Source organism: Hyposmocoma kahamanoa, unplaced genomic scaffold (assembly GCF_003589595.1).
Source record: "Hyposmocoma kahamanoa isolate Upper Pololo Valley unplaced genomic scaffold, ASM358959v1 87, whole genome shotgun sequence".
Taxonomy (NCBI): Eukaryota; Metazoa; Arthropoda; class Insecta; order Lepidoptera; family Cosmopterigidae; genus Hyposmocoma; species Hyposmocoma kahamanoa.
Window position 1 is genome coordinate 1,114,212 of NW_020654422.1, and position 10,987 is coordinate 1,125,198.

At 34.5% G+C, this 10,987-nt stretch overlaps 1 protein-coding gene across 1 annotated transcript; it reads right to left on the minus strand.

Moving 5' to 3' along the window:
* Positions 1 to 12: 12 nt before the first annotated feature.
* On the minus strand, positions 13 to 5,248 carry LOC113235456 (serine/arginine-rich splicing factor 4-like). Its single transcript, XM_026471148.1, has 4 exons — positions 4,613 to 5,248; positions 3,050 to 3,287; positions 1,285 to 1,531; positions 13 to 254 (listed from the first exon to the last, which is right to left on the minus strand). The coding sequence occupies exons 1-4, from the start codon at positions 5,147 to 5,149 to the stop codon at positions 17 to 19; spliced, it is 1,260 nt and encodes a 419-aa protein (XP_026326933.1). The 5' UTR covers positions 5,150 to 5,248; the 3' UTR covers positions 13 to 16.
* Between the last annotated feature and the right edge of the window lie 5,739 nt (positions 5,249 to 10,987).

The following is a 10,987-nucleotide window of genomic DNA, read 5'->3' on the forward strand; positions in this document are numbered from 1 at the left end:
CAAAAGTTGTGGCAACTTACCGATCCAGAACAGAAAGCAAGCACAGAACACAAAAGAAGTAGTAAGAAGCCACATAAGGCATGGTGACAACAGCATGGAACGACAAATGTCCAGCATCCAGGCTGTCAGAATAGCTGATGAGAAGAAGATGCATCAATGACAGCCCTCCCAGGACGCCGTGACAGGCTGGCGCACATGACCGCCAAGCCTTTTGGGCTGTTAAAGCGACGTCCAGAGGGGTTAGATCGCCTAATCTGAAATGACGAATAATTTTTTTTAGTATGCTTCAATTGACGTCAAATCTGGTTTAAGAGTTTGTATTTACACGGGGTGACCAATTATTTTTGAGCTTAGAATGGTGGTATTGACTTTTTATGTCACTATTAGTTCTTGAAGATTCCGTGACATGGTGAGGGTTTTGATTTAAATTGCCAGTTTCTGGAGACAAACAGGTAGTTTTTAAAATAATATGTAATTTTAAGATCGTTTTGTTATTTACTTAACAATTATCGCTAGTTGTGATTAGGCTCGTTGCGTCAGGAAAAATGTTGTTGAAATGTTGTTGGAATGTTGACAATGATAACAACTTCAAAGATCTCGATGAAGGATGGAAGGAAGGATGATGGAGGTCTAGAGGACGGATGATTATGAATGAATGCATCGGCAGCAAAACGAGGTAGGCAGATAATAATATGTTTCCTTAAAGTGTTACCCGTTGCTTGCCAGTCAACTGTTTACAGTTCTATGGCAATGGTTTTTTAAGCCATACCGTGGTAAGAAACCTGTTTTGGGACACTAACATAATAGATTTAAAAGACACATATGTGGCACCAATCCTACCATATGACTGATGCCCAATGTAACAATATACTATTTAATATGAAATGGCACCTATGATGAAATACACTTTTTTTAAAACACTTATCATGAAAATAACCATCTATGACATATAAATGTCTGTAAAATGACGGCATGGATTAATTTATTTTTCCCCAGTTGGCGCTATATATATCATATTATGTTATATGTATAATAGTATAATTTTATACACATTTACAAATTTTAATGTTTTCATTTGTCGTATATTTTTGGAAAAGTTTTAGGGGTGTGAATGATAAAGTAGTATAAATTCACTCTATTTTTTAATTTAGGCTGTCAGTTTTCCAAGGATGGTACTATTCGTATTTCTTCGCTTTTTTGAGTACAAAATGTGAACAGAATGAGTTTTCATACAGTTCACATTTTCTATATGTTTAGATTAAGGAAAAATGTAATATTGTTTACCTTAAATATTTATCCCCATCTCTAGACTGCTGAGATTCTAATATCCGGTCTCTGGAGACAGCTCTAAAAGTCCCTCCTCCTTGCAAGTATATCTTTTCCGTTCTTCTGGTCCCAAATGGGTTCAACCTCTCATCATTCGGCGATGTCAATGGAGATGGAGAGGAGAAAGGATTGTCAATATACTGATCATTGTATGGCATGCTGGTTTCTAATGTTTCTAGCATTGCTGTCAAATCTGTTGGGCGAGCTGTGAATAAACAGTAATGCGGATTTAGTTCAATGAATTCTGTAAACTCAGGTAGAATAAAGTAGTTTTAATTATCTGCAGTTTTAAATAACTAGCTCTTCCACCAATACTAGCACGAACATACTTTACACACAGGCAATAAGGCCAATGTATACAAGGCTAATGAAAGTTACTCAGTTTTTACTCTGTGTGATCGTTCCTAAAATCATAAAAAGGTTTTTTTTATTATACCAAGTGACGGGACAAACAAGCCGTGCGCCTGGTGGTAAGCGACACGCCTCCATAATAGTTGCAATGCTACTCAAAGCTTTAAATCGCAAAGCTCTGAAGGACATTGGCACTACGTATGTCACCCTGAGACAAATTGACAAGTACCATGTGTCTATAATGTCACCAACACTTACCTTTTAAAATCGTAATGCAGTAATGCTCACATTACTGCTTGATGGCAGAAATAGGTAAGGTGGCAGTACTTCCCTAGACGAACTCTTTCACAAGGAGCTTTACTGCTATTTTGAAGTTTTTATTGAATGTCACGTTTTACTATCATGATATACAATTATTTTTTGTCAAATTATATCACTAGTTTATTATAATTATTAATACAAACATCGAACACTGGAGCTCTACTGCTACCAAAAGTTTCATACTATAATAAAAAGTTCTCTACCTTACTCATTCAAGAGGCTCAAGCTACCCAAGTAACCATCATAGTAATACAACCAGTAAAAATTGTAGAAAAACCCATTGACTTACAAATAAATGGACGACGGGTCTAATACAAAAACCACGAAAAAAATGTCCCAAGTCAACCTATTCGAAATTTAAATTGTAATGTCATCGCAGTATCGCGCTGTCAGTCGAACAAAGGAAGACTAAAGCGGAGTTTGGCGCTCTGTATACGATTTTAGCGCCTTACAAGTGCGGACACTTTTTAGCGCGGACCCGACGTCCATATAATTGTAAGTCAATGGAAAAACCGATTAAAAGTGCATAGGGTTATGAAATTAATCAAGACAAAGCAGACAGATTTTTTGTAGTGAGAATGTGTTCCTAATACTTGGTTTTATATTTCTGTTTGTAAATTTTACTATAGGTGGTATTCGAAACTACCCCTAAAAGCTGCAGTTCTATAGTGTGATGCCAAAAGTACACATGATCTCATGTGTACAGATGTCTCCTAGTAAGATAAGGAAAAACTGTTAAATATCACGAGTTAATATCATGAAATTTCCCTTATACTATTTTTAACATGTGGTATCTTGCATAGATAGCATCTGTTACCAAATGCGTCCCATGTTTATATTGTGTGATTGGTAAAATTATATTATCATGTAATAAAGTACCTTACAGGACAATAAATGGGAACAGTAAATCAGTTTCATTACAATAATTCATTGACATATTTAGGTTGTATTTGTGAATCACTACAATCATTTGATTTTGGAAATTAATCTAATATCCTGCAACAAGGTATCCTTGACTATAATATTATACATAGATAAAAATAAAAAGTACCTGGTTTTGTACTACTCTTGCTCTTAGTTCCAGTCTTAAACACCTTAGGGCTAACATCTCTCCCATTAGCATTGCTATCTTGTCTCTCATCACGTGCTCTTCGTCTGGTCTTCCTGGGTTTATGACGGAGCTCCTTAGCTGTACCATTGTTGTTTTCCAGATCATTCTCCTCAATTTCTAACTCACCGCTTAGTGTTACTACTTCTTCTTTGTTGTATTCTTTTAGGTAATCATCAACCTGGAATGTGAAAAAATAGTAATACATTTTATTAACAAATTAAGAGCATGTTAAACAAGACTACAAAGCATACTAACTACTACTTCTATCCCTAGTTTTTTATTTTGGTGGCCTCAGTAGACTTCTAATTAGCAGTGATGTAGTGATGAACGGCTAAACAGGCCCTGTATAAGCCATGCTTATAATAATAATGTCTTTTTCATCATTGGAAAAAGAAAATAAAAACAGTATGTATGCATACAATGTTTTTAATACATAACGATTTGTAGGTTTGATTTCTATACCCACAATATTTCAGGTATAATCCATTGATTCGGTTAATAATTTGTATTTAGAATATAATATAAAAAAAAACTCAAATTCAGATGGATCTATGACTCAGTTTGCCTTTGCCCATATTCTGCCATAGCCCGTAATAAGAAATACGCATCCCAGTACTGCTTGTCCAATAGATATTGTGAGCATTTTCATTTGAATGTTGATAACAATTGATAAATGCCTCTCTTACAAGAGGGGACAGCACATTTTCTAGAAATGCATTGGTCTTAGACTTCTAGACTTCCTCCTTTTGACTTCATGATGGACACCTTCCCTCATACAGGCTCTATCATCTAATAAAAAGATGGAATTTGATGGAATGTGGCCATTATGTGCCACATATTATATATACACATATTATAGCCATAAGAAGCCAATTTCAATTAGGGGATGTTTGGCAGGTTGGGGAGTTAAATATTGTGTTAGGTGACCCATTGGCGAAGAGCGCCAAAACACTGTACCGTACGTGAGGCACTGCCTCTCACTATGAGGCGACATGATAAAGTATTAGTAAATAATCCACAGGGATTGCCACCACAAGGCCGACATTGACACCCAAGTGTTACTTTTTTTTACGTTCTTACTGTGTTATTAAACAAAACAAAATCTATTTTAAAATAAATTGAATAGTAAAATTAACCCGTTATACATCCACATACAATTGTTAGAGGTGAACAATTTCCCTAACAATTTTGATACCACATATGTTGAACGCGCAATTGTGTATTCTTCTACCATTTAAACTAATTTAAAAAAATATATAAATACTACAAAAATTGTAATGGCACAGGACTGTAAAAGTTGGCACAATAAAGAAGATGTCTATATCCAGCAGCGGGTTTAATGTTGGCTGACCATAATGACGATGATAATCATTACAGTCACACGTACATCAATAGGACAGATGAGCGGTTGATAATAAGGTCACTAAATTACTTTTGGACAGTGGGACTATATTAAATATTCAGTGTTTTCAGCAAAACATTGTGTTGGTTTGGCAACCTTACCTTCTCCAGTGCACTTAGACTGGACCCAGGAATTTCAAAATCATGCAGATCTCTGTCTCTATGCCTAGAAGAATGCCGTTTCTTTTTCCTATAAGATGGACTCCGTTTCTCCTTATGACCACTTGAAGGTCGTGACAATGTTTTCATCAATTTCTCATCCAAATGGTTTGGATCGTGTGAATAGAAAACAAACGAAGGATTCTTATCCGATTTCTTTATTTCCTTCTCCACGAAACCTATTATACCTTGCTTTATTTGTTCGTGAATTGGAAGTTCCGTGTCTAAGGACTCGTGTTCGGAATTTATCCAATTGTCTCTTATTTTAGACTTATCCGAGGCTTGGTCTTCATTTTTGGGAGCTACTTCTGTAATCTCCTTATCGGCGGTATGTCCGTTAGACAGTTTTCTAGACCCAGAGCGGCTCCGGGAACGTGACTTATTTCTACTATTTTTGTGCTTCGGAGATGGTGACCGCGCTGTTGTGTGTACTTCAGCTATCTCCTCTATCGCATCCACGCTTTTCCCCGGCTTCATCATTTGAGAAAATCAGTAATTTACTTAAAATAACGCTAAAGTTAGCAGCAGCACTTGAGTTTACTTGACAGAACACTACACTTTGACTTGAAAATTCTACATGGCCGTGAACTATACAAAAAACAAAATATTTAACCACAATGTCTTTATCACACGTTGAATAGGTTCTAAAGAGTTTTTAATTCATTTTCTAAATTCTAAAACAAAGACCTTTGAAATGTCAAATGTCACGACAGTTCTCATCTCATGACGTCATACTTGACGTCACTGCATAAAAATGAATCCTAACGTTCCGTTTCACGAACAAATTCTAAAGAAGTAAATTTTGGTGCAAAAGTTTATAATATTGCTGTAGGTATTCTTATTCATCTTCGTATTCAATCATTTTAAATACTTATTATATATGACATTGTTATTATCAAATTTACTTTAGGATTTATTTCGTTTTGTTTAAATCTGTAAAGAAGTAAATATCAACGAACTCGATATTATACATTTTGAGATTGCTTTTCGTAATTTTATTTCTAGAGCACTTAATTCAATATATTGCATAAAATTTGGACCTTTCTGTCACTGTAGCTGAAGGTAGGTATGTATTTAGTTTGGCTGTTTTTTTAAATATTTTTTAAATTTTCAATTTCATTTTTTCAACTAGGTACCTATATTTAATTTCATCGACTAAGGAAAAAAGATACAGTAAAGTGAAATGAGTTTATTAGCACCGATTTAATTCACAGCGAATGAGTTTTAAATGTTGTAAATTTTTGATTGCCGGTATTAGTAGGTATGGCAGTAAAACCCATTGATGAGATGATATCTTATAGTAAACTGAAAATACGTGGAACACCAGTCAGTAAACTGAATGATTATAAGCTCTATGTTCGACCATTTACTTAGACCCACATATTTTGTACATGTTTTGAAATTATAAATGACAAGCTCTATGTGCAATGGCGGAGCCTGGGAGGATTTATGTTCGAAATTTCTATTCTTTAAACATAAGATAATTCAAACAAAAAAGCGCTTTAGAAAATAACATATAATTAATCAAAATACCTACGCATCTCATGAACAATCAATCGTAGCCCTAAGCAACGAACGCGTTATCGGCAAAAATTTGCATTTATCGTGAAGTAACTTTTATTCTGGAAAGTGAAAACAGAGAAATCTGTATCAAAATTGTCAGTTGTCCTTTTTAGATAGACGTTTTGTAGCAAAGCTCGTAAAGCTAGGTGCGCCGGCGCCGCCCAGTCCGTACCAGTTGGCGACTGGAGCTTGATACGAAATTTGGAATGCTGCCGACCTTGTCAACGCCTTAGTTTATGGTGTAAGATAGGAGCGAATAAGAGAATTATAATTAATTAAGTATTATAAATACTTAAAAAGAAAGTGTACGAATTGGGTTATTTCGTCGTAATTGCGTCATTTATCTGAACATAAAATAGAATATTCGCTTATACTTGTCGGTTGTTTGTATCCAACACAAGACACGCTTTTGCGCGGCGCCTAAGACCCTACGCCCCATATGCGTTGCACATCCTACACCATAGTTAATGCCGACACTGTCCCAAGCTGTAATTTAATAAGTGTAAGGATGCTGGTGAAATTCCAGGCACATGGGACTTGTCAACTTATATCTCAGAGCGATGGGCGCAGTGGCAGTGCCCCTCAGATCTTTGCGATTTAAACTCTGTGTCTCTAAATTTCAAAATGTTTGTTCGTGCATTTATAATACTTTGGCAAACAGCGATTAGCACGTTTTCTTGATTTAATTTTATTAGTACCAAAATAATGGTCATAAAAAACTTACTTTACTTACTTAAGTTTATAAATACTCATCATAACTTGGCATTGCGCTGTTATTTACGTGATTTAGCGCTTTTTTTTTACCAAATGATATAAAAAACTAATATACTAAATATGAGAGTCTTGAAAAAACCAGTATTTTTGGCAGTTTGCAATAGGGAACAAATTCTCCTAATCAATACTCAGTGTGTTGTTATAGGCCAGGGTAAGTTCTTCAGGAAGGTGAATAGGATCGCTTAATCTTAATCAAGTTTGACATTTAAGATTTAATTTAAACTCTAATCCGCTTAAAATAAGAACAGTCCAAAGGTCAAAGTGTAAAGTTTGACATGTCCTGACTGCACACCATAGTACTCTACAGCAGAGTCGTTTCAGACATTGTTTTAATTTCTTGCTTGCTCAATAAAGTAATTTCAAATTTTTATTGTTATTTGGATCTACTTTTCCTAATATTTTAAAGGTCTTTGTTAGTTAATAAACATGTTAAGTAAAAACGATAACAGATATATTGCATTGGATATGATTGTATGATCGAACTTTATGCTTGTGATTCGTACCATACAAAGAATAATAGGAAACATTTAAATAATGTTGACGGTATTTGACTTATCGTAAAGTTTTGAATTTCGATGTAAACTTTATGTGCTTGTACCTACATTAACGTGTACATATATCTGTGGCTGTAGTGAAAAAGGGTAAACTTTGCTGAAGACGCGAAAAACACTTAACGCTTAATATTCGAACTTGACTCGTTACTCTCACATGTACTTATAATTGTGGTATGCCAAAGGACTAAATAAATTATGCTGCATCATATGAAAATATAACTTTTGCTCAATCAAAAAATCGATCAATCTTGTAGTTTAAAAGATAATGGCTTGTATCCAAACTGAAAATAAAAAAAAGTGTTAAAAGGTAACTCCAGCTGGACAGGTACATCGACATTCACCAAGTTTTTGTAATTTTATCCTAGGTGGAATAGGGTACGTACGCATCTGGAATGAATTTCATGTAACCACAGACCACCATATAGCTGTTTTATATTATCAATATAAGTATGTGAATGAAATTTTATAGTGTAAAAAGAAATATCTCGACATGAATCAATTTTGTTGGAGCGTAAACATACTCCTTGTTCGAAGCACGATGACTTTAGTAACACGCGCAAAAAATAATTCTCTCATAACTGTCTTCTCCATCAAACTGTACTTTCTGTTTCCTGAATATTTCTACTTCTATATTATATTCGCGTTTACATTGCTAGTTCGTATTATTTCCCACAGGTTATGGGCCGTTTTCTGCCTATTAGCAATCGAATTAATACCGACAAGGAAATTCTGTAGAATAAAAGTACACGAGAAAAATGGCGTCGCAAAATCTTCAAATAGAAAGATTAGTAGGTCGGGAAAATTACGCAATTTGGAAATTTACGGTCAAAACATATCTGGAGCATGAGGAATTGTGGGAATATGTTGATCCGATAAAAAGTGTAACCGATGCCAAGAAAGACGTAAAAGCTAAGTCTAAAATCATTTTAATGGTGGATCCTATAAACTACGTTCTTATTGAACGAAGACTAAGTTTACCCATACGTCAAGTATGGGTAAACTTAGTCTTCGAAAGCATTTCTTTCGAAGACTCCGGGCTGTCAAGGAGAGTTGGCTTATTAAAAGATTTAATTAATACTTCACTGGATAATTAAAATAAATATTATTATTTCCCACAAATTTAAACAAAACAAATTTGGTTCTTCTTTAGGGGTTTAAATGGACTTATCGTCGGGGATAGTGCAAATCCGCGTAGGAAATTTTACAGCAGAGGGAATCAACGCTATGACTTTAATTTTTGCCCAGTAAGCATTCATTTATGTTGTCTATGGACTGATAACAAGAGATTCCTGTAATCACGCTAATTTGGTTGCCAATGTTAGTTACGCGTAATTACACTCCGTTATGCTTTTTTACACATAGTATATGAAAAAGAGCATGTAGGGTAAATACGTACAAAATGACATAGGATTTTATTTTTTAGTTATAATTCTGTAGTGGTAATACACAGCACAGTCATATTTTAAACCAATAGTCTTTGGGTCATTATTTACTGAAAGTAACAAACATTTGTAGAATAAAAACAACAGAAAAAAATTCGTAGTTTAACTGAGATCAATCACAAACAATTTTGTCCCTAAAACAATGGACAAAATGACATACTTACCTACACGTGAAAACTATACAAATACTGACAAAGTTTACAAATAAAACGCTTTGTTCTTCTAGGAAAATCAGAGCAAGAAGCGTGAGCCCAATGCGAACAATTAAACCATCATCGCAACCAGTTTTTCCGGGCTTAGATCGAGAAAAAATATCGTTGCAATATATGCAAGGACAGTCCTCTTCGTTAACTCGAGAGTTGCAAGGGAAATTTTCTTCTTCGCTGTCATCTTCAAACAACTTTGTAGTGACGTTTAGTCTCTTCTTTGCTGGGGAGCTTTGCATTCATTTTTCGATTTAATTTGTCATGAATTTCCCTTATATTGTGAGTAGCAGATAAAACAAAAGAGATCTGCCGAGTCTTTGGTTTATGTTTCCCTTGTCTACTAATGAAATGTCCTTTTGGGGCTGAAGAAAGTTATAATATACTTTATTATAATGAAAATTATAATGAATAAATTAAGTTAATTAAGTTGAACTCCTTTAATAAGCGCTTAAGGACAAAATGGCATACCTATGTCATTGTATCCGATGCGTATACATTATGGCGTTATGTCCACATAACGGATTGAAAAAGGAAATTCAAAAATTAACACACAATTTTCTTTTTAAATCTTATTAGAGGGCAACAACAAACTATTGTGGAATAAAATAAATGCAACAACAATAGGTACAATAGCGAAAAGCTTATCATTTATATAGAAACATTTATCCTAAAGAAAAAACTCGTAACGTACAAAACCCCTGTTTTCAGCGACGACGCTGGGACGGATGAGAGAGGTGAGCTCATGTTTTGACAGGTTCGTAAAAGTCACTTGTCAGTTGTAGAGTCCACCACCAATATGTCATGTAGTACGTATATCCCGTATAACTCAATTTAGATGAGAAATCACAAACAAAACTTGAGTTAATAGAAATTCAACTGAACATGAATCCTATGATATCGGATTTTGTATAATAAATGTACCCTAGTCCACAAGAAAACTTCGTTATTTTAAAAGATATCTTACATCTGCTTATACTAATCGAAGGGTTATTTTTTCTGATATTTTTGGTTTAAAAAACCCAATTTGGCTAAAATCATACTTGTACCCTACTTCATTAGAGCCAAAGATATTTTACTACATATTTATTACATTACAGAACAAAAGTAGGCAAATCCTAGCTAGTATTGGGAATTTCTCCACTTTGCTAAATTTTGAAGAAGCCCTTATAATGACAAAACAAACAAAGAAACCGATGTTTCGATGAACAAAGGGCGTAAATATCAAACTACAAAATTTACGAGATGAGTGATAAATAACCAATTTATAAAGAAAGAAAGAAAGAAAAAAGAAAAATTGTTTGTTCCGTTTACAAATTACGGCACGGTTCCAACATTTCATGATTAAACACAATACAATTAGACAAAACTTCTCACTAAACAATTCAACTAAGTAATTCACCAAAATAAATTAATTTACAAAATTGAAATAATAGAATAAGCACCGTGCTATTCGGAATCCGTCCATCACTCAGTTTATTGTCGTCTCGCTGAAAATGCTACGACGCTGATTTTCAGTGGATCCGGTAACAGCATACATACGGTTATAATTCTAAAACGTTTTAGAGCCATATTCTTTTTATTTTAATAACTATTTTTACATACATTTGGCGAATAATTAAACTATGAGTAGACTTCCAGATCATATGCTCCTTCCCTCTTATGATAGGGAGTCCTTAGAACGAGGCGTGAAGAGATATCTTGTAGGCATACAGCGTGGAAGTGGCTAGGCCAGTGGTTGTACCAACACTGCACTAGATTCCTTCACGTTTGGATTCCACT

What these genes read in the sequence shown, in the direction of transcription:
- LOC113235456 (XM_026471148.1), bottom strand. Translation starts at nt 5,149, where the DNA reads ATGATGAAGCCGGGGAAAAGCGTGGATGCGATAGAGGAGATAGCTGAA. An exon ending in CAAGAGTAGTACAAAACCAG is followed by an intron (nt 1,532 to 3,049) that starts GTACTTTTTATT and finishes GTTTATTCACAG; the next exon opens with CTCGCCCAACAGATTTGACA. An exon ending in GATGGGGATAAATATTTAAG is followed by an intron (nt 255 to 1,284) that starts GTAAACAATATT and finishes TCGTCATTTCAG; the next exon opens with ATTAGGCGATCTAACCCCTC.